Source organism: Saccopteryx leptura, chromosome 1 (genome assembly GCF_036850995.1).
Source record: "Saccopteryx leptura isolate mSacLep1 chromosome 1, mSacLep1_pri_phased_curated, whole genome shotgun sequence".
Lineage (NCBI taxonomy): Eukaryota > Metazoa > Chordata > Mammalia > Chiroptera > Emballonuridae > Saccopteryx > Saccopteryx leptura.
In genome coordinates, this window is record NC_089503.1 from 141,322,383 (window position 1) to 141,346,734 (window position 24,352).

Here is a 24,352-nt window from a genome sequence, read left to right on the forward strand (position 1 = left end):
ACCATAATCTATGTCTTCTGATTGTAAGTCAACCCCTTCTACGTTTTTGGCGTTAATGTCATCGTTGTTCAGCTAACTTGCAAGGAAAAGAAATTAACGAGTTGTTGGACCACAGCTCCACTCGAGCCACTATAGTTCCTGTAGCTAACTCTGTCCCTGCCTTCGCCCTATTGTTTTATGGTTGTGTTTTTGTGTCTGTCTCCTACACTCACATAGAATTGCCCCGAGGAAGATGGCTGTATCTATTCTGTTCCCTGTCTGCAGCCCTTAACACAGTGTCTAGTCCACAGTAGACATTTAGCTAAAATTTAAAGAAACAAAACAAAAAAACCCACATAAAACTCTGAGTTGAAGGTATATATGAATAAAAACCCTGTAGAAAAGTCATACAAGTCAATCATAATAGAGTTATGGACATCAGTGGGGTTGCAGAAAGCAAGGTTAGTGAGGAAGCAGGGTATGATGATCAGTAGATGATAGGTCTGGGGATGTGGGTCCTGGTCTGGATTTATGCACCAGCTGTTTTTGTAAATGTGGGCCTCAGTCTTTGCAAACAAAACAAAACAGAAAATTAGACTACAGGTGATTTTAAGGTCTTTTCCAGTGCTAATATTTTATAATTCTGTAATTCCCACATAAGGATTTCAGCTATAGAAGCCCTGGAAACTGTTTGTATAGGCTGCCAATTAGAATTGAAACAAGCCATTTGAATTGGTTGAGACCAGGGTCTCAGATTCAGTCTTCTCTGGGGAGTCTTCCCAGGCTGGGACGGAAGAGGAAATGAAGGTTAACTTTCTGATGCTTCATGCACGCATTTCGACACGGGGAGCGCCTCTCGGGGAGACTAGAACAGTGGGAGGAACGGGGGCTCCAGTGTTAGGAATCTTGCGTTTGGTTCCTCCTACGGAACTGAGAACTGTGGAGGGTTCATCTTTCTGAATCCGTTTCCCCACTGGTGAAATGGGGGTCTACTCTCTGCCAGAGGGAGAACCAGACACAGTTTCTTCCCTGACTGGTGAGCATTCTCTTCTTGCTTTGTTAACCATGTCAGAATCTTCACATATTTCACTGATGGGGACATCCTGGCACCAGGGGAATTTGATGACTTCAGATAAGTAAACAACTTCAGGCATAGATTAGATCTCTAAATAAAGGTCAAGGAAACATCAGTGACAGGCAAACAGGTGACACATATGCAGAATCAAATCCACACACTCTCTGAGCTTTCCCCACTTGGAGAAGCGCTATGTTTAAAAAACTGTTAATAAAATGTTTTAAATACCATAATAGAATATTAGCTTTTTTTTTTTACATCTGTAAACTATTGAATTTATTGCTTAATGTAAACATCACAGTAACAAATGCTTGCTATGAAGTGCTTTGTCCTTAGGATTGTGATGATATTGCTGGTGGTCGTGATGGTTGTGGTGCTGGTGGTGGTGGTGGTGGTGGTTGTTGTTGTGGTGGTGGTGGTGGTGGTTGTTGTTGTTGTGGTGGTGGTAGAGGTGGTTGTGGTGCTGGTGGTGGTGCTGGTGCTGGTGCTGGTGGTGGTGGTGCTGGTGGTGGTCGTGGTGGTGGTGGTGGTGGTGGTGGTGGTTGTGGTGGTGCTGGTGGTGGTCGTGGTGGTGGTGGTGGTGGTGCTGGTGGTGGTCGTGGTGGTGGTGGTGGTGGTGGTGGTGGTTGTGCTGGTGCTGGTGGTGGTCGTGGTGGTGGTGGTGGTGGTGCTGGTGGTGGTGGTGGTGGTGGTGGTGGTTGTGGTGGTGCTGGTGGTGGTCGTGGTGGTGGTGGTGGTGGTGCTGGTGGTGGTGGTGGTGGTGGTGCTGGTTGTGGTGGTGGTGGTGGTGGTGGTGGTGGTGGTTGTGGTGCTGGTGGTGGTGGTGGTGCTGGTGGTGGTGGTGGTGGTGGTTGTGGTGCTGGTGCTGGTGGTGGTGGTGCTGGTGGTGGTGGTGGTGGTGGTGCTGGTGGTGGTGGTGGTGGTGGTGGTGTGTGTGTGTAGAGATGTTTATAAGCAAAGGATTTGACTTTCTTGAAGTTGGGTTGACAGAAAAAAAGTGAGATACTGTTATCAGAGTGCTAATTTATATATTTCTCAAGAAAGGGAAGAAAGAAAATCGATTCTCTTAAGAAATGAAACTAGTGATGCAGCTCTGTTTAGGTGAATACCATTGTAGTTTGATCTAATATTGTATATTAGGATGTTTCTGAAACAATTTTTATAGTGCTAATTGAGCTTTGTGATTCAAAGAATTAATTACAAAACTAAAGATGGAAAATTATATTGGTATCTAGTATATCTAGTTTAAATACATTCTATTGATGTCTTATTTTTCAAAACATGGATTCATTGAGAAAGTGAATTGCAAGAAGCTGTTAATAGGTTGGGTAAATTAGTGTGGCTCAGGAAGTTATTTGCTTAACAAATCTTTTCCACACGAACATTTTTTGCAAAGATTCTATCTGTTCTTATCCCCTTCTTGTTCTCAAAAGGTGTTAGGATAACCTATCAGTACAATAACAGATAACTCAGCAAGGTGAATAACTTAATAGGTGAAGAGAGACAAAAGAAAAGCAAGTGTAGAGCCATTCATTACTAGTGGCATTGATGACATTTTGCAACAGATAATTCTTTGTTGCTGGGAGCTGCCCTGTGCATTGTAGATTGTTTAGTACCATCTGTGGTCTCTAGCTGGTAGATACTGACAGCATACCCTGTCATTCCTAAGTTGTGACAACTAAACATGGTTTCAGACATTGCCAAATATCCCCTGGGGGACAAAATGAACACAAATTGTATAAAAAGTATCTTAGTTTTAGCTACTATAACTGACTACCACAGACCGAGTAGCTTATAAACAACATAAGTTTATTTCTCACAGTTCTAGAGGGTAGGAGTTCATAATCAGGGCACCGGATAATTTAATATCTGGTAAGGACTCACTTCCTGGCTCATGGACGGTCATCTTCTGGCTGTGTCCTCACTTGATAGATGGTAGAAGGCGCAAGGAGATCTCTGCAGTCTTTTATCAGGGCACTAATCCTGTTCATAACATCACCACCCTCATGAACTAATCACCTTCCAAAGGCCCTATCTCCAAATCCCATCACATTGTGGATTAGGGTTCAAAATATGAATCTGGGGTTGGGGACACACACATTCAGTGTATAGCAGAGGGTAAAGGTGAAAACAGAGTGAGGTCAATGCAGCAACCAGATACATGAAGCCTTGATGGAGACTGGACCCGCCACACTTGCTGGCGATGGACTGCCGGCTTTGCCTTGTGATTTCTAGTGGCTGAATCAGAGAAACATGATGAGTTATGTGGTTTATGGGGTTCCCAGGATGAAGTATATCATAACTCAGCAAAAGCACATCTATTCCTAATGTGGACAACTGACAGCATTTGCTCTAGGTTTCTATCTCCCTGAGAGTGAAGTTCCCGACAGGCAGGGATTTTTGTCTATTTTGTCCACTTCTGTGCCCAAGAAATACCTGGCACACAATTGCTTAATAAATTTTTTTTATCAAGAAATGAGTTTTGACATGGAGTCTACTGTCTAATATAGGCCCTTTCTTACATGTTTATAGAACAGACTGGCAGGATTTACAGGGCTATTTCTTATAGTATCGTTAAATGGAAGCGTGCGTTCTGGGTGACATAATCTAAACTGGATGTGGCAAAATCAATTAACTGGGCTCCAGTACAATGTGGTCCAGGATTGTACCTCTCTGTGTCTGACTCTAGGCGTAGTCAGTGTTAGGATGCTGGCAGGAGGGAGGTTGCGTATTCTTCAGCTATTAGTGAGAATGTTAAAAGTTAGTTAAAACTAAAGGAGGGGGAGACTTGAGCTGAGCTATGGTGGTAGTTATCACCCACATTATTAGTTACCGAGTGCTGTATGTGCCAAATGCTGTGTCAAGCTCCTTTTCTCCATCAGCCCTCCGTATCCTCACCACCTCCGAGGTCTGTACCTCAGAGAGGAGTGAAGTGGCTTGCCCAAGGTGTGACACTGGGATTCTGTCCCTCACAGTTAAAATTTGGACTAGACTTCTCACCTCTGTACTGCTCTGTGTCATGTCCACTGAAAACCTCCTAGGAATTAGGATAGTGAGTGTTGGCGTTCCTAACAACTGCAGAGTTAGTATGAATCCAGTAATGACTGTCTTAGCTATATAACTGTCAAACAAATTTTAAAATATTGTTTATAGGCTTTGGTTTAAAAGTTAGTATAATCCAATTTTGAAATAGTCACTTTAGATTGCTAGTTTGACTTCATTTTGGATAGAGGTGATGGAGCAGTTAAGATTATAAGCATTGTCTATAAAGTTTTATAATTATTCCTATATCTTCATATCTATGGTTTCTTAGAATATTTAATATCAAGAAACAGAATAACCAAACCATGTCTTCATAATCCAATGTTACTAGACAGTTTCTATTTTTAAGCATAAAGAAAACTTTACTGGTGAGCCCTCATTATGTATGCGGATGACATTGGGGATCCCTTTGAACTACTGAACTTTGTTTGGCCTTAGGGCACATGCATTCTGAATGGGTCTTTAAAATGCATGTGCCACACCGTGGGAATAAATGAGGAATTACAGAACGGAGGAATGGGGGTAGAAAAAGGCTTGGATTGATAGACATAAATGAATATGCTAGTTAGGAGATAGTTAAAAGGTCAAATAATTCATTATTTAGGAATTACCTTCAAAGGTAGTAGTGTTAAAATTAGCATATTAGTTTGTATATAGAAAAGATGCTGAAAGGATGTCATTTGCTATAACCTAAGGGTCTCTTTTTATACATGAAGTGTTCAATTTTGTCAAAATGCTATAGATTTCACTTTAGCCTTTTCACCTTGAGTAACATTTAATACAATTTTATTCTGATTTTCCAACAATAAAAACCCTTTGTGGCATGTGTTCATTATTTATTTGTAGTTATATTTTTAACTCTCAGAGATTTGCAATCCATTTTTTTTTTCTTTCAACAAATATTTACAAGCTGCCTTTTAGGTAGAGCAGTGGACAAATAAAGCCATGAACCATTTCATATAACTTGCACTCTAGTTGAGAAGGACGATAATGAACAAATATAAGAGATCTAGCATATCACCTGGTGATAGATGCTCTGAAGAAAAATGGAGAAGGGAATAAAGTAGTAGGTGGGGTGATTAGAGAAGGTCCTCTGAAAGTCGCACTGGGACAGAGACCTGGAGGATGCAGGGAGCACAGTAGCTAATGTCCAGAGTGTGTACCAGGCAGAGGACATGAGAAAGGTCCTGAATGGGAAGATGCCTAGGCCATCTGAGGTCTGGCAATAGACCAAGGTGGATCAAGTGGAGTAGGACGGGTGGGGGTCAGAGAGGTGGAGGTAGAGGAAGTAGGACCTTGCAGGGCGTTGTCAGGACTTTGGATTTTGTTCTGAGTAAAGGGAAAGCTGTGAAGGACTCCTGCAGAGGATTTGGAGCAACTGCCTTGTGATTCAGAAGGGTCACTGACTGCTGTGCTGAAACTAGGGTGGAGGTAGAGAGGTCTGTTGGGAGGCTGTTGCAAGAGAGACCCTGAAGGCAGGGACAAGAGTGGTAGCAATAGAGATGGTGAAGTGATTGGATCCTGGATATATTTTGGAGGTTGAGTTAAAGGGTTTGCTGATTGGATATGGAATAAGAAGAGAAGTTTACAAGAACTGTAAGGTTTGTGATGTGTGAGCAGCTAGAAAAAAGGGGCTGCCATTAGTTGAAATGGGAAAATCTTGTCAAAGGGGGGGGTTGGGGCTGGGTTAAAAAGGCGAAGGGATTGAGAAGTACAGATTGGTAGTTATAAAATAGTCACAGGATGTAAATAAAGTATGGCATAGGAAACAGTCAATAATATTGCAATAACTGCCTGACCAGTGTTGGCACTGTAGATAGAGCATCTACCCGAAATGTTGGGATCCTAATCCAAAGACCTGAGGTTGTTGGCTTGAGTGTGGGCTCATGGGCTTGAGCGTGGCTCTCCAGCTTGAGTGTGGTGTTGCTGGCTGGCACATGGCTTCACCAACATGATCCCAAGGTCTGTGACTGGAATCCAAAGGTCACTGGCTTGAGCAAGGGGTCACTGGCTCAGCTTGAGCCCCTGGTCAAGGCACATATGAGAAGTAACCAATGAACAACTATATTGAAGCAACAACAAGTTGATGTTTCTCATCTCTGTCCTTCTCTTTTTCTCTCTCTCCCACCTCTCAAAATCAACCAATAAAAATATTTTTAATATTGTAAAAACTTTATGGTACTAGTTGGGTACTGGAATTATCAGGGGGAAACACTTCTTAAAGTTTTTATTTGTCTAACCACTATGCTGTATACCTGAAACTAATACAAAATAATATTGAATATAAACTGTAATTAAGAAAATATTTAATTAAAAAAGTGTCTTTATGTTAATATCATCATTGTTAATATTTAGAAATGATAAATTAGAGAATTCAGGTACTTGGCATGAATGTGCCTGAAGAATCGGTTGGAGAAAGTTGTTAGCTAAGAAGGCAAGTTTAACAGGCAAGTTCAATAGTCATAGAAAATTACCCTATGCCTTTTTAAAAAAAGATGGATGGTATTACTAGGAGATATAGCCATAGAAGAAGGTACCCCGGTCCATGTTGGGTGATAGTGGTGATGGTCATGGCAGAGCTACTAAACAAAATAAGGTCCATTCTCATGAACAATTTACTGTTGCTTTTAATTTATCTTCACTGATGGCAGAAAGCGCAGTGTAATCACGGTGGACCCTTCTGTTTATTCTCAGCCTGATAATTTTTGTAAAACAGAAGACAAGGGGTAGAGATGATAAATGTAGCAAACATAGATACTGAATTTTGGTAATTAGCATTTCTGTAGGACTGATAGTTTTAGAAACTTACCCCCCAAATCTGCATTAAATTTATAGTAGTTCTCCAAGATGCTTATATGTTTCCTGTGATAAAATGCTAGCAAGAACAGTTGTGTATCACTCACATGTAAGTGATAGCTGACTTCTAAATTTAATAATATGCCTCTTCAAATGGTTTTGTGACTCTTGGAACTATAGGAAACTAATATAGGAAGTTATGAGCAAATCTAGTCTACCGCGAATCAGTATTTGCTAGCGGTGAATGAAATAAGGACATGTTTCTGGAGAATGTGTGTCACTCCAAGCTACTTTGTGGCTCGCAGCATGCTAGGTAAGTATGTGACCAAGGAGTCAGTCTGTATCTCCAGGAGTCCACTGTCCCCGCTTAGTGACAGAAGTTAGAAGTGTGTGAAGTAAGAATGACCAGCTCAGGCTTAGATGCCCTTGAATATTAGCGATAGTTTAAAAACAACCTCTGTCTTTAGTTGAGCTCCTAGTAGTATGAAGACTTTGGGACTTTGGAAAAGTTGAAAAAGATTAAAGTGAAATCATTTAAAGGCCAGTGCCCAAAGTGATATGCTTGATGTCTACCATAAGCTCTAGGGTGTGATGAAATGTTTTTAGAAGGGTCGTGAGTGTTTAAATCAGGACAAAAAAATGGAAAATAAGTTGCAAGGCTGCAGTGGACCATTTTGAGGAGTTTTGACTAATTGTAGAAAGAAAACTAGAGCCAGTGACAATACAGCAGCTTTGGAAAAATGATCTATTTAGAGAGAGCCCTGCTGGGAGTGTGATTCGATGTGAAGAAGTAAGTGGGGTCCTGGAACATTGTACTACGCTTATAGCTTTTTAAACTTGTTTTGTGTTCGGAACATGGGCAGCCTGCACAATTCACTGCCTCAGTCTTTACAGATTTAAAATAATACTCCACTTTTGGGGTTGTGATTCTGATTAAAAACTCCAGCTTATTAATAGTTTGTGGCTATATAGATACGTGTGTGTGTGTGTGTGTGAGAGAGAGAGAGAGAGAGAAAAAAAACCAGAATTTCTTTTTCATTTTCTACACTTTCTCCTTGGTCTCTTCTCTTCTACATTATTTCATATTTTTATGGCTTTGTTGGAAATATGTAAGGAAGGCTTATCATTCGTAGTTAGGTATTATCATTTTTTCTCTCTGCTGGTTTTTCCACCTCTGTTAATTTGTGATATAACAATCTCCCCTAGAGTAATTAATTGTAATTCTGCAAGCTGAAAATTTTAACTTCAGGTAAAAAATAAGTAGCAAAAGTTGATCAACCCTGAACAATAAATAATTGTATTTTATGCAGCTGCTACTAGTAATTAAGGGAAAATAACTAAGTAGAATGGACCTTAACGCACTTGATTGCTCTGAGGGGTTCTTGGTGCATTTACAGGACTAGTAACTATTATGGGACATTTTTCTGAATGTCTATAGCACATTGCCACCTTGTGGCCACAAGTCTTCTTTTTAATGTAAATGTAAATATTTAATATTAAAATACACAATCTAACTTTATCTTATATTTTTTCTAGTATTTATACTTTACCTTGATAAAAGATTTGAGGCACCTTATAAGAGTACATAGAATGTAGGGTGGGGGGATTTAAAGGAACACCCTTGTTCTTAGAAGAGGTGTGCTGGAGTACTTAGGGGTGAAGATCAGAATGCTTGCATCCTACTGCCTGTGTGGGACAGGGGCCGAAGAAGAGAATGAGAGAGAGTCAAGTCAATATGGCAGAAAGTTAGTAGTTTGCCTTTGGTAAAGGGAATATTGGTGTTCATTGTACTAAAAACTTTTCTGTTGTTGCAAATTTTCTCCTGAAAATTTATTTTTTTTTAAATTAGCAGATAAAAGAAAAAAAATGTTAAGGTAATGACATAAAATGTAGTCAAGAAGAAACTTTATATTGCATACTGACCTAACTACATTTGGACCATTGACTGGGTTCTACTCTTTCCAATAGCTGATATCTCATCATCCAGGGTTCCCTTGTTATAATTCATTGTCCATAAGTTTAAGGGAAAAATGTGTAAGACTAGATAAAATTCCTTCTTGGAGGCCTTCTTAAGTAAGACACTCATGTAATGACAACAGTCTCAACAGATACCTTCAAAAAGTACAATCTGGAAGCCCTTTGCCTTACTGATCTGGCTTGATCCTGGAGTAACTGCACTTTAGATTTCCGAATAGCTCTCTGTAAAATACCAGGTGGCATGAAATATAGTGAAATATTGCCTGGCAATGAATTTGAGATTGTACTTACTGACGAGTACTTGAAATCCAACAGCTCCAACTGAGCTGGAGGGAGTGCTGACACATGTAATAGCTGATCCAGTAAGGTCTGTTACATCTCAACCAGCTTGGGAAGACTTACTCATAGGCAGGGTCATACCTCTTTTGTGCCATGGATTTGAATGTGCTGCGGTGCACAGGCAGACAAATGGATGACTTCATTTCTAAATATCTTCCTCCAAAAGATATCCATGATAGTATTAATCTAAAAAGAAAATCAGACAGTTATAACCAGATAGCCATCACTGTCATGAAAATAAAACAAAACAGAACTTACCATAATCAAACATTCCTAAAAATGCCTGGCCTCGAGCACTGAGACCCAACTCTTTTCTATTTTTAAATTTCTACAAAGTTGGCCCTTTTCTGTGGCCATTCAAATGCCTATGAAAATCTTTAGTACTTCTTAACTATCTGGATATACGTAAATGCACATATATGTGTATATGGTTACTTGAGGGTGAACATTTTAGAAGATACGAAAGGTTTTCTTATAAAAGTAGGGCAGATCTTGAAGTGAGTGTGTGACACAGCGGATTCTTTTGTAGCAAGCTGTCTCTTGAAGTGACTGTCATTTCTGTGATTCTTGTGACAGGTTTTCTTTTCACAGCTATAAAGTGATATAGGGATGTATTGATTTCTATTATGGGCTATGGTGCTTAGAGATTTCCTTCCCCTATATCTGTCTGTGCTCACCAAAAGCTTGTGAATTTTCTTTTGTGAACAACTAATGAGGTGATCTACTGATTGTCTATAGAGCAATAGTCTTTATTTGGGGGGGAGCAAGACCCACAGAAAGACATATATTTTACATACTGACTCAGAACACACACATGTATAACAAAAATGTCACGAAACAAAACTTCCCCTTCCTCTTTTATATTTTGATCATTTTTATTCTATTGTGTTAAAAGTACTGATTATAATCTACTGACCTTGATTTAATGATCTATTAATGCAGCGATTTTTAACTTGTGTGTTGTAAGAGGCACCCTGGTGTACCACAAGAATTTTTAAAACATGCAGTACCTGACTATTTAGTCAGGGGCACTGACCTCTCTTCCCTTGGATTGTCAAATAAAAGCATGATAACCACCAACAAATACAACAATAGCTCTTCAGTTTGAATAAATAAAATTATACCTATTTTTTTTCTCAGAATGGCAAAAATACATATATTTTGGTATGCCAGAGAATTTAAGTGATTAGTTTAGGTGTGCTACGAGATAAGAAAGGTTGAAAGTCGCTGCACTAATAATGTACTGTGTATTGAGATTCTGCAGCAAGCCAGGCTCTCTGTCAGATGGAAGACACAGCAGTGAAATCTTGAATGCTCTGAACCAGCCAGATAATAAACAGGATTGGAAAGAGGGTTAGAGAAGGAAACAGAAGGAGGACAGTGTGACTGGTTGGTCTTCTGTTCTGCTTGTGTTGAGAGTGTTCCCCGTTCTTCTCTCTGCAGCTTGACCACATATTGTCCCCTCCACCCATGCCATGTCGGAAATGCAGCAACCCAGACGTGGCTTCTGGGAAGTCACTGAAGTTTAAAAGACAGCTGAGTGAGGATGGACGACAGCTGCGGCGGGGGAGCCTGGGCGGTGCTCTGACAGGTGAGTCGCAAGTGACGTGTAGAAGAGGGCTTGTGTTTGCACGCTGTAGGGTCCTGAACGCGGTGGAATTCCATGTGCAGAAAATCAGCTTACTTAAGAATGGGTGCAGCCTGACCAGGCAGTGGCGCAGTGGATAGAGCTTCGGACTGGGATGCAGAAGGACCCAGGTTTGAGACCCCGAGGTCACCAGCTTGAGTGCAGGCTCATCTGACTTGAGCAAAGCTCACCAGCTTGGACCCAAGGTCGCTGGCTTGAGCAAGGGGTTACTCGGTCTGCTGAAGGCCCATGGTCAAGGCACATATGAGAAAGCAATCAATGAACAACTAAGGTCTTGCAATGAAAAACTGATGATTGATGCTTCTCATCTCTCTCTGTTCCTGTCTGCCTGTCCCTATCTATCCCTCTCTCTGACTCTCTCTCTCTGTCCCTGTAAAAATAAAATAAAATAAAATAAAATAAAATAAAATAACCAAAAACAAGAAAACAAACAAACAAAAAAAGAATGGGCCTGCAAAGAAAACCAGACAGAAGGTGAGGGAAGACAATTTGACTTTGGGTGAGGGGTATGCAACATAATCAAATGTCAAAATAATCTGGAGAGGTTTTCTCTGAACATATGTACACTGATTTATCAATGTCACCCCATTAAAATTAATAAAAAATATATATATTAAAAAAAAAGAATGGGCCTGCCCCTCTGCAGACCATATGGTAAAATCTAGTCCACTCCAGAGAGCAGTAAAATTGACAATTTTATTAGTAAACTTTACTGAAATATAATTTACATACAGTAAAATGTACCCATTTTTAGTGTATGTGTGCATGGATTTTGGCGAATTTATATACCAGTCTAACTACCACTGAAATCAAGACACAAAATGTCCTCCGTGCCCCTTCCTAGTCATTCCCTCCCCCACCCTCCCATCTTTGGCCCCAGCCAACCGTAGATCATGCTTTTTGTCACTATAAATTAGATTTATCTTGAGAATTTTATATTAGTGGAATCATACAGTACCTTAGGATGTTAGTGGAATCATCTTTTTACCTGGATTCACTGGCTCAGTATAATGTTTTTAAGGTTCAGACGTGTTGTTGCGCGTATCAGTGGTGTATGTTGAACTGTAGACAGAACAGCAAAGCCCAGTGGTGGGATTCAGCCGGTTCAGCACAACTGATACCTCATTTTTTATTGAGTTCGGCGAACCATCTGTTAAAAGGGCACTTGTCATCAGGGTTCTCTCTAAGGTGGGCGCCTGGGCAGCCGCCCAATGTCAGAATCACAGATTTACATTCCTTATATTTTTTTAACGTTCATCTGCGCAACAGCATGTTCGAAGCATCTGTAGTCATATTCATTCTGTCCATAGGAGAAAAAAATTGCAAATGAGGATGCCAGTCAAGAAGCAATATGGAAATAAATAATAGTTTTATTTTTTTGTCAGGTATTATTTACTATTTTTATTAATATTTTAAAACTTTTTAATAACATAATCTAGTTGTGTGTACCTATTTTATTGTTCTTATGTAGGTATTAAAGGCATGAAATAATAAACTACCTTTTGATATTTCATTTTTTTATACTTAAAGTGGTCATTAGGGCAGAGAACTGGTTGTTAAATTATTTGAATCCCACCACTGGCTAAACCGTATCCAAAACTGGCACTGCACATACCCACCAACAGCAGGGAGTGACCTCTTTGCTCTGCAGCCTTCCCCACCTGTGGCACTGGCAGTCGTTTTTCCACTTTATCCATTTTTGATGGGTAGTCATATCACATTGTGGTTTTAATTTATTTTTTCTTATTTGTTGTTGTTGTTCTCTTTTTTCTTTTTTTAGTGTGAGAGAGAGAGATGGGGACAGACAGACAGTTAGGAAGGGAGAGAGATGAGACGCATCAACTCGTAGTTGCAGCACCTTAGTTGTTCAGTGATTGCTTTCTCATATGTGCCCTGACTGGGGGCTACAGCAGAGTGAGTGACCCCCTTGCTCAAGCCAGAGACCTTGGGCTCAAGCCAGCGACCATGGGGTCATGTGTATGATCCCATGATCAAGCTGGCAACCTCAGGGCCTTGAACCTGGGTCCTCAGTGTCCCAGGCCGACACTCCATTCACCGCACCACTGCCTGGTCGGGCTAATTTATATTTTCTTGATGACTAAATGTTGTCAAACATCTTTTCATGTGCTGTTGGACATTTATGTATCTTAATTTTGTAGATTGTCTGTTCAAATCTTTCATCTATTTTTTAATCATGTTGTTAAAATTAATTAGAAATATTTTCAAATCCAGAAAATCCACAAATCACTTCTATTGACTTGAAAGACAGTCAAATTAAGATAATTTGGGTTGCCTGACCTGTGGTGGTGCAGTGGGATAAAGCGTCGATCTGGAACACTAAAGTCGCCGGTTCGAAACCCTGGGTTTGCCTGGTCAAGGCATATATGGGAGTTGATGCTTCCTGCTCCTCCTCCTTCTCTCTCTCTCTCTCTCTCTCTCTCCTCTCTGAAAAGTGAATAAAGTAAAAAAAAAAATAATAATAATTTGGGTTTTTAATAAATAACTCATCCTATAAATTTTATATTATTAAACTTAACTTTAACTCACTAAAGGTTAGATTTCTATTATCTATTATTTCATTCTGAGTGCTTTTTCCTTCACATATCTTTAAAGAAACTTTATTGTTTATTTAAGGTTTTCTCGATAAATGAGAGTCTTTTCTGCCAGTTCATAAAGGATCTGAAAAATAAGTGGACTTACTCAGATTTTATTATAGAATTATGGATTTTGACTTTTTGGAGATGAAATCTTTGGGAACAGAAGTGCTTCTGCCACATGGTGAGTAGTGGAGTCTAGAACATTTGACCCAGCCTGGCTCCCTGCTGGAATGGAGGGTGAAACTGATCTTGAGCCAATGGGAAGAAATTCATCAAAAATTTCTGCACTGCACTAAGTTAAAGCAAATGTTCACAGGAGTTTAGCTGATGTTCTAATGCCTGTTAAGGCATTTTCATTTGTTGTCCTTTTATAGCTGCAGACTATTTGCTTTTTAAAATGGGAGATCGTAAAGATTATTTGGTTTAACCCTTATTTTACAGGTGGGAAAATTAAAAGTTAAAAGCCCCCCCCCCCCCCGCCCCAGGCTTATTAAATTCACTTGGGGAATATACTCACTGTGCTTGAATATTGACCAATAGGAGAGGCAGAAATGGTTCTTTCCAGTTTTTGCTAAAGCAGTTTACTTGAAGCTTTAAAACAGAGCAAGCATGTAGCTATTGATGCAGACATGTAGCCTGAAACATGAAATTGTTTGGCTTTAAGGCGGAAAAAAAGCTGGACTTATTCTCATTTCATAATCTCAGCAGCTCTAGCAATTCTATATTTAATACAGTTTAGCTTGCTATACAATTATTTTAGGTAATTAAGCCTTTGGTCAGATAATTTCCAAAGGTATTCAGTAGCATTTGGAAGAGCTTAAAAAAAATCCCTTGGACATCAACCTGTTTTTAAAAACAGTTGTTTGAAACTTTTATTGGAATATAAAGAGAATATTGTTAATTGGTCCTCTAGATAGCTTAACTGAGGATTCAATGAAATGACTCATGTGAAATGTTTAGCCCAGTGCTGGGCAGATATTAGTATTGTGTGTCTAACTAATTGACTTGGGGTGTTTGCAGTTGATAGAAAACTTGGTCTAGTGTCAGATATTGGAAGAGAGAGAAGAAAGCGTCATCTCTGATTTTTAAGAAACATGATTTGCACTTCTTCTAAGCACCTGTTAATAATCACATATGATCTTACTGTGGGATATACTCTATTTCTAACTAAACTATACTGCTCACAAAAATTAGGGGATATTTCAAAAATTAATATAAAGTGATAAAAATATCCCCTAATTTTTGTGAGCAGTGTAAGTCAAACTGATTTTGCCATCAAAAATCTGTGCAAAATATTCTGTTACCAAAGGACCACCTACCTTCCTATTACTTAACTTTGTTTTAATCTAGAGATGTTTTCTTTGGCAGTTTTCTATTGCTACCTTTAGAACAAAGACTTGGTGAAAGTGTAGTTTACAATTTAAAAAATTTGCCACCCAGTTATTCTTGCTAAATTTTCCTGAACTCTTAATTCTCTGAGAGGAAGATCTGTGATCTTTTTATCTACTTGTCCCTACTAAGAATGACAGCTGACATTAGGAAATTACTCACTGTTTTTAGGGAATTTTATTTAGTGACTTCATCCTTACCAAATCGCTTATGAGGGAGACTCTCTTATCCTCCTTTTACAGATGAGAACACTGAGGCCCAGACCAGTTGAATAAATCGCACAGGATCATGGTGCTCAGAAACAGCAGAGCCAAGGTTTGAATCCAGGCATTGTGGCTCCAGAGTCCGTGCTTGTCATCACTACACTGTTCCTAGCATAGTCAACACCCATTAGGTCTTCAATAAATCCCAGCAGGATTAACTGGAGTAAATCCTAGGTGGGGAAATTTTTGCTCAGTTAGAATCTGGGGCTGACTCAATCTGCATGTGGGTCTCCTGGTCCCTTAATTACAAAAGTAAATTAAAGCTAGGCAATTAATACATATTAAAAACCTTAAAATTTATACATTTGTAACCCAGCAATTCTAATTCTAGACATCATTACAAGGAAAATAGACACAAATACGTGCAGAGAAATAACACCAGTTATATTTAGAGCAGCATCATTTATAATAGTAAAAATTGCATATTATTTAACTGATTTGCAAAAGAATATTGGTGAAACATGTTATGGTATTCACATAAAATGGAAAATACTTGTAAACATTTAAAATCATGTTGTAAAACAATATGTTTTAACATTGAAAGAGGCTCACTGTATTTTTAATGTGAAATCTCGTTATTGAGTGATCTCATAGTGTCCCTTATTTCATAGGACTGACTATAAGTGTAATTAAATAATTGTATATTTTATAAGGGAAAGGAAAAAAATTTCTGCCAAAGAGTTTTCTCAAAGCTGGATAATGGCTGACTGGGCATGTGAAGGCTGCTGTGGCCTTTTTCTATCCTGCAGTTCAATCCATGACACACTTTTCCCTCGGATTTTGTGTGTGTGTGTGTGTGTGTGTGTGTGTGTGTGTGTGACATTTGCTAATGTATCAGTTGGGAACATTAATGCTGTAGAAACACAGCGTTTTAGTGGTAGACAACAATAAGTATTTCTTGCTGAAATGGCTGTAGGTGAGCTGGGTTTGGGTGATTTAGCCTGGACTCTGCTCGGACTGGATCTATCTAGGTTGCAGTGTGGGTTCAGATTTGCTCCATGTGTCTGTTTTCCTTGGACCAGCAGCTACCCAGGACATCATGTTCTTCAGCTAAAAGACAGGAGTGTGAGTGTGCATGGCATCTGCACAGGCATGTTTCAAGCCTCTGCTGGATCATGTCTGCTAATTTTCTATTGGCTGAAGCCAGTCATATGGCCAAGCCCAGAGTCAAGGGGCAGGGGCATGCTCCACCCACCATGACACCTTGGCAAAGATGCAGATATATAATGCAGCTGGAGGGGAACAAATAATTGGTCCCCTCTATTATAATTCTATCTATCATAGTTAGCCTTTCACTCTTTTCTTAAAACAATCTTTTACAGTAAAAATATTTGCTTTTCCCTATTTTTTAATGATAAAAGTACTATGTGTTTGATGTAGAAAATAAAAAAATAAAGAGCAGTATAAAGAAAAAAAGTCCATAATTTCACCAAGGATACACACCCATGGTTGAACTTTTGGCATTTTCTTTCTTAACTAAACCTTTGAATTAATCACTTAAGAGTAATCAGATTAAAAGAAAAGCAATCAGTACCTTTTTTTTGCAGGACTGGCATTTATTTGTTTGTTTGTTTATTTTTTAGTAAGTGAGCAAGCAACAGAGAGAGAGAGAGAGAGGGACAGACAGGGTATGGGCCCAATAGTTGCCACCATCACAGCCAGGCACGAGCAGGTTCAGGTTAGATTCAGACAGATGGTAAAGAAACAGCGGAGCCGAAAACTGGTGGGCCATTCCTTTAATCTAGCCTCGCACCCAGCCAGCGAGTAAAAACACACAGGGCACCAAAACCCACTCACATGTTCTCTGGTTCCAAAACCAGGAGAATCTTTCCCGGTTTCTCCTAGAATCAAAGATCCCCCATCAGTCTCAGTGAAGCTCACAAGAGCTCTCACCTCTGTTCCCATCTGCACACCTTCTCCCTTCTACTCTCTGCACAAACTATGCGAAAACATGGCTTCTCCTTCAGCACCCTGCCATCTTGGCTGCTTCTTTCTTTTTTTTTTGTATTTTTCTGAAGTTGGAAACGAGGAGGCAGTCAGACAGACTCCCACATGCGCCCGACCGGGATCCACCCGGCATGCCCACCAGGGGGCGATGCTCTGCCCCTCTGGGGCGTTGCTCTGTTGCAACCAGAGCCATTCTAGCACCTGAGGCAGAGGCCATGGAGCCATCCTCAGCGCCCGGGCCAACTTTACTCCAGTGGAGCCTTGGCTGCGGGAGGGAAAGAGAGAGACAGAGAGGAAGGAGGGGGGAGGTGGAGAAGCAGATGGACGCTTCTCCTGTGTGCCCTGGCCGGGAATCAAACCCGGGACTCCTGCACGCCAGGCCGACGCTCTACCACTGAGCCAACCGGCCAGGGCCTTGGCTGCTTCTTTCTCTCCAGCACTCTTTCTCCCTGCTCTCACTCTGCAAAAACATGGCCTCCTTCCTCTCCTTTCTCCTTCTTACTCTCTTAAAACTTTTTGGCATGAAAACCCCACCTCCAGGACACATTAGCATAACAAATCACTTTCCCACAGGGGAAGATAATTAGCAGTTTCACAGATCACATATCTGGGCAGCCATTTTTAACAATAAAAGTGAGCAACTCAGAAAATACAAATTTTACAAACTCATTTGTCCAACACAGGGACAGAGACAGGAAGGGAGAGAGATGAGAAGCATCAACTCATAGTTGCGACGCTTTAGTTATTCATTGATTGCCTTCTTGTATGTGCCTTAACTGGGGGGCTCTAGCCAAGCCAGTGACCTTGGGCTCAAGCCAGCGACCTTTGGGCTCAAGCCAGTGACCATGGGGTCATATCTATTATCCCATGCTCAAGCCAGTGACCCTGAGCTCTAGCTGGTGAGCCTATGCTCAAGCCAGATGAGCCTGCGCTCGTCAACCTCAGTGTTTCAAACCTGGGTCCTCAGCACCCCAGACTGACACTCTATCCACTGCATCACTACCTGGTCAAGTATTTAAACAACAGACCCAGAGTTTACTGTGCTCATCAATGCTTATATATTTTGTTGTTGTTGGCTGATGGTATTTGCTGACTTCATGGCCTGCAGCTTGCTAAATAGGCACCTAGAAACATCATGTAAACATTGACTGAGCTTTGGAGCCCCCTGATGAGGAAGGGAGCATTATCCTAGTCATTATCCAGACCCTTACAGTCTGGGCAAGGACATGTGGTAATGCTACTGACAGTTCACAGCAAGGAAGCTGCAGAACGAAGGGCAGAACCTCAGGATCTCTAATCCAGGCTTCTTGATATGCAGATGTGTCCTGAATCCTAGTCTTGCATTTCACAGCCGTGATATCTGCATGTTGCAGCCTAGCAGTCAGAAAAGGAGGGCTGCTGTTCCTCATGAGGAGAACTGTATTTTTCAATATTTGTTTGGTTTGTCTAGATTGTAAAACCAAGAAGAATCTACATGTGTGTGTGTGTAACATGCCCGTGATAATAAGAAATCAATTTTGCAGACAGTATAAGCTAGAATCATGGTGTTCTATCTTGGGAGGAAAATTGAGAGACGTTTCTCTCTTGGACTATGGAAATTAGTGTGGAATAATATTTTAAAATGTAAAGGAAAGGCATTTCAGAGAGAATTTTGCTTCAAAAGGTAAAGGATAAACAACACAATTTCAGAAAACATTCTTTTCTTTAAAATTAACCTGGAGGCCATAGCCTTTGCATGCTATGTAGAGCTGAACATGTTTCTCATCATAAAAAGCCTCCTTAACTTAGTGGGCAAGTCTGGGGAAATCCAGATTAAAGCAAGTTTGCATAAAATATGACTATTTACTATTTTATGGGTAGCTTTGGTATTTAATAAATATTGCACCTAAATACCTCTGATGTTCTCTAGATATCTTTACTTTTACAATATTATCAAAATAATACTGGTATAAAAACAGTGTGTTGTTATACCACGTGCTGTAAAAGCAAACCAAAAAAAAAAGGAATCTCCTAACACAGTGGTCATTTATTTCTCACTTCTATACATGTTTGGGTTAGCTGGTGGCTCTCTTCTCTCTGGTGAGTGAGGGGCCCTCACTCCTTTCACCTTCTGGTTTTGCTCTTTATGGCCTTGAGAATTCCAGCTTCTTGCTGGTGGAAGTGGAAAGGGAGGAGAAACCTTTCCAATTTCTTAAAAATCCCAGCCTCGTAGAGACACACTTTGTTTCCATTCACATTCTTTTGGCAAGATCCTATCACAAGGTCACAGCGGAATACAAGGCTGGTGCAGCTGCTGCTAGCATGGTCCCTGCTGGGTCTTTGCCTTTGAGTTCACCTACACAAGAGGCAGGGGCAGCAGAGCACTGACTGAATCAGGAAGACTGAGAGAAATGGGTTTTAAAGAAATAGGATGTGATTAACTTTGTTTTCAGTGTGTTAAGTTTAAAATGCTTGCCTGACCTGTGGTGGCGCAGTGGATAAAGCGTCGACCTGGAATGCTGATGTCGCCGGTTCAAAACCCTGGGCTTGTCTGGTCAAGGCACATATGGGAGTTGATGCTTCCTGCTCCTCCCTCCCCCTTCTCTCTCTCTCTCTCTCACTCTCTTCCTCTCTAAAAATTAATAAAAGTAAAAAATAAAAGTTTAAAATGCTTATGAGACATATTAAATAGATACATCAAGTAGGACTGTGGAACCACAGAAGTAGAGAGGGTCATAGTTAGAGAAGAAAAGGATTGGCTTCATCTGACAGTGATTGGATAACAAGAACTGTCATCAGCTGTAGCAGGAAGTCACTGACAACCTGAGGGAGAATAGTGAGGTGTGGGTGGAAGCTAGCCTGGGGCAGGTTAAGAGCAAATGGTGATTAAGGAATTAGAGGTAGCTAATGTGTTGGTAGTTAAGTCTCTAGATAGTTCTTTTGAGAAGTTATGCTGTGGATGGGGCTAGAGAAAGTATGTGAGCTGGAAGGGCATGAGGAGTCAGAGGGCATCTTCGTGTTGGAACCATGCAGCCATGTTTATATGGTCCAGAAGATGGAGACGATGGACTAAAAGTGAAGTGCTCTGGAGGAACCCAGCAGGGTATCCAGAGCACGTGTGAAAGCCTTGGCCTTTTATAGGAAGAGGGACACTTCCTCCATAGTAACAGGAGGAAGGAGGAGACAATGGATGCAGAAGTAGGTAGTTTAGGTACATCCACACCATGGTATACTACTCAGCAATAAAAGGAACGTGGTGCATTTGACATCCTGGGTGAATCTCCAGAGAATTATGCTTAGTGGGGGGGAAAAGCCTATCTCAGTAGATTACACACTATAAAATTGCATTTGCATATGTTGGACAAATAAGTTTGTAAATATGATATATATGTTTGCTTGCTTATCGTTTGCATTGCGGGCTGGGCAACGCCAGATATAGTGGTCTGTGAGGTTGCAGGTTGCCTTCCTGATTGGGAGGGGCCATTGTCTTGCTAATGTTGACTGGAGGGGAGATTCTGCCTCACCACTGAGAGGTGCAGGAGGATTTCTTCTTTCTCTTTCCCCTAATACTTTGCCCTCCATGGGAAAAGCAGGTTTTCTGCTTTTCCCTTCGCTTTTTTTGTGGCTTGCCTGTCTTGGTGAGACACCAATAAACAGAATGGCCCACCATCCTCTGACTCTGCTGTTTCTTCACCGTCTGCCTAAATTTAATGAGAACCTGCATGTGAATGGCCATGATGGCGACAGTGGCCCCTGGCCTTACAACTGGTGTAGTTTGCATTGGGATTCAGATCAGATTGGTATGGAGCCGCCACCCTTGAGGGGTGGAGTAGTAGACTGGTTGCTGGTATGGCTCCCCATGCCTGTCCTTTTAGGGGCTGTGGGCTGGATGTTTTTTACTCAAGAGGAAACCAGGAGTTCTGTGCAAGAAGCTGCCCGAGGTTGAAAGCTCTAGGATGCAAATCTAACGACATAAAAGGCTGGAACTGGAGCAAGCAGTCCCTACCCTGCTGTCCCATTTGAAAGCATGTGGCTGGGCAGTCAACGAGAACAAATTACAAGGACTTGGGTTATCTGTTAAGTTCTTGGGAGTTGTCTGGTCGGGTAAGACAAAAGTTATCGCTGATGCAGTTATAGATAAGATCCAAGCATACTCCTTGCCCATTATGGTAAAACAGTTACAGGAATTTTTAGGTTTGTTGGGGTATTGGCAAGCATTTATACCCTATCTGGCTCAGTTACTACACCCCTTGTACAACCTTATTTGGAAAGGGGTTCGTTGGGATTGGACTGAGCAGGCGCAAGGTTCATTTGCAGCCGCTAAGAGAGCTGTCAAGGTGGCACAGGCCCTGTGAGCTGGATGTTTATGTAACCTCAGAGGGGTTTGAATGGGGCTTGTGGCAACGGACAGAGAGCTTACAGTAGGGGTCCCCAAACTACGGCCCGCGGGCCACATGCAGCCCCCTGAGGTCTTTTATCCGGCCCTCACAGCACTTCCGGAAGGGGCACCTCTTTCATTGGTGGTCAGTGAGAGGAGCATAGTTCCCATTGAAATACTGGTCAGTTTGTTGATTTAAATTTACTTGTTCTTTATTTTAAATATTGTATTTGTTCCTGTTTTGTTTTTTACTTTAAAATAAGATATGTGCAGTGTGCATAGGGATTTGTTCATAGTTTTTTTTATAGTCTGGCCCTCCAACGGTCTGAGGGACAGTGAACTGGCCCCTGTGTAAAAAGTTTGGGGACCCTTGGCTTACAGCAACCTATTGGGTTTTGGTCCTGTTGGGCATATAAAATATATTATGCTCACTTTGTTAAAGATGGCGCTGCCCACATGGAAGCCCGTTACCCAGGTGATATAAATGTGTGTTAGGGGCAGGCTGTGGGCAGGCAGGATCCTTGTAGCCTGGGGCTTGGTTTTAGGACTAAGCCTTTCCCACCCTTTTTGAAGTGGAGTGGTACAATCCCATTATGCCTCAGAGAACTGACTTTGTATTAGAGACTTCCCTATTTTGTATATTGAATTAAAGGTTTTGATTTCTGCACTATAAAGTGGGGCAGACCAGGAGCTTGCTCTCTCTTTGTTCCTGAGATTAGCTTTAGAGCAGAGAGCAGAGAAAGGCCATGTGGAGGAGAGGAGAGAGGCAGCCAAGATGGTGGAGTGCTAAAGGAGAAGCCAGTTAGTGCAGAGTTTGTACAGAGAGAAGGAGATGGGAAACAAAGGAGAATGAGGCTGGTGAGGTAGACCCCTTTGATTCTAGGAAACTCGGATAAGTCAGTAGCTTTGTGAGCACTGAATGAGTGGGTTTTGGAGCCCAGTGTGTGTTGTTACTTGCCCGCCGGGTGCAAGCTAGGATTAAAGATGATGGCCCACCAGTTCGTGGCTCTGTTGTTTCATTACCGTCTGTCTGAATCCAATGCGAACCTGCATGGGCCAGGCGGCTGTGATGGTGGCCGTGGATACTGGCTTTACATGTCCCAATTATGGAAAGGTGCTGAAGTCTGTTACTCATTAATGGAGAAGCAGTTGGCAGCTGTGTATGCTGCCCTCCTGGCCACTGAGAGTATTATGACCACAACACCAGTTACAGTCAAGACAACATACCCTATTGCAGGATGGGTGAGAGATTGGATGACCAAACCGCATAGTGGTACAGCCCAAACCTCCACCCTGGCTAAGTGGGGTGCCCACCTGCAACAATGCTGAGCTCTTAGCACCAGCCCGTTGAGGGCATAACTGTAGTAAGTCTTGTGTCCAGTCACCTATGCGACCTTAGAGTCAGGTGCAGCTGGGGCCCAGGAGGCAGAACCTGAAGTCAGGCCCTACCAGGAGGGGCGGGTGCCCATCCCCGAGGATGCCTGGCATACTGATGGTTCCAGCAGGATGGACACAGGTAGAGGCCAGAGTGACCAATGGGAAGAATTAAGAGCTGTTTGGCTAGTTGCCCAGAATGAACCTTCACCTCTGGTGATTTGCTCTGACAGCTGGGCTGTCTATCCTGGACTGACCCTTTGGATTACTACTCAGCACATTAACCAGTGGATGGTAATGCACCATCCACTATGGGGTTAGGCCATGTGGCAGTGTGGTAAGGTGCCAGAGAACTGTAAAACTTAGTATTGACAACGCCATTTCAAAGAGGAAAAGTCAGGCTTTCTGTCCCATCCTTTCTTTGGAAAATGGAGGAAAAAGAATATGAAAGTCTCCTGACTTGCCTGACCAGGCGGTGGTACAGTGGATAGAGCCTAGGTCAGGGATGCGGAAGACCCAGGTTCGAGACCCCGAAGTCACCAGCTTGAGCGCAGGCTCATCTGGTTTGAGCAAAAACTCACCAGCTTGGACCCAAGGTCGCTGGCTCAAGCAAGGGGTCACTCGGTCTGCTGAAGGCCCGCGGTCAAGGCACATATGAGAAAGCAATCAATGAACAACTAAGGTGTCGGAATGAAAAACTGATGATTGATGCTTCTTATCTCTCTCTGTTCCTGTCTGTCTGTCCCTGTCTATCCCTCTCTCTGACTCCCTCTCTGTCCCTGTAAAAAAAATATATATATATCTTAAGTCTTCTGACTTGCAAGGAAAACTGGGTCATTTAGTTTTAGTTCTCTGAAAGGATTAAGGTTATCTGGAGAACTTCCTTTCCCTTTCAGTAAAAGACAAAATTTACATACCACCCTACACTGATTAAAATCCCTTTCTAGAATACTGAGATTTACATGTTCCTCTAGACCAGTGGTAGTCAACCTGGTCCCTACTGCCCACTAGTGGGCGCTCCAGCTTTCATGGTGAGCGGTAGCAGAGCAACCAAAGTATAAATAAAAAGATAGATTTAACTATAGTAAGTTGTTTTATAAAGATTTATTCTGCCAAACTTAGCGAAAATCCGACATAAAGTACTTGGTAAGCAATTATTATTATATGCTTTAACTTGCTGTAACTCTGCTTTATAAATTTTATAAAGTAAAGTTACTTCCCTACTTTATAAATCACCATTACTGTGGAACCGGTGGGCGGTTAGAAAATTTTACTACTAACAGAGATACAGAAGTGGGTGGTAGGTATAAAAAGGTTGACTAACCCTGCTCTAGACAAAGGAAGAGAGATAAACACTAAAAGGTTTATGAATGTATTTTGATATGTAAAATGACATCACCGTTGTGTTACCTTGAAAATTTTAACATTTTTTTAAATCTCGTAGACAAATGTTATAATCTTGTTAATGATTGTATCATGCTGTCATGCTCCCCACAACCTGTGGGTGGTCAAAGGGTATATAATCAGTCTCTGAGATACATTTGGGGCTGCACGATTTGGGTCTGCAAT

The 24,352-nt window shown here is 41.4% G+C and overlaps 1 protein-coding gene across 4 annotated transcripts in view; it reads left to right on the forward strand.

Annotated features, from left to right (window-relative positions):
- Nucleotides 1-24,352, forward strand: part of MAST4 (microtubule associated serine/threonine kinase family member 4) — a 610,913-nt gene that overhangs the window by 160,257 nt on the left and 426,304 nt on the right. For all 4 annotated transcript variants that reach the window (XM_066376307.1, XM_066376251.1, XM_066376317.1 and 1 more), the window contains exon 2: nt 10,652-10,799. In XM_066376307.1, the coding sequence (XP_066232404.1) occupies nt 10,652-10,799 (148 nt within the window). The remainder of the gene's footprint in view (nt 1-10,651; nt 10,800-24,352) is intronic.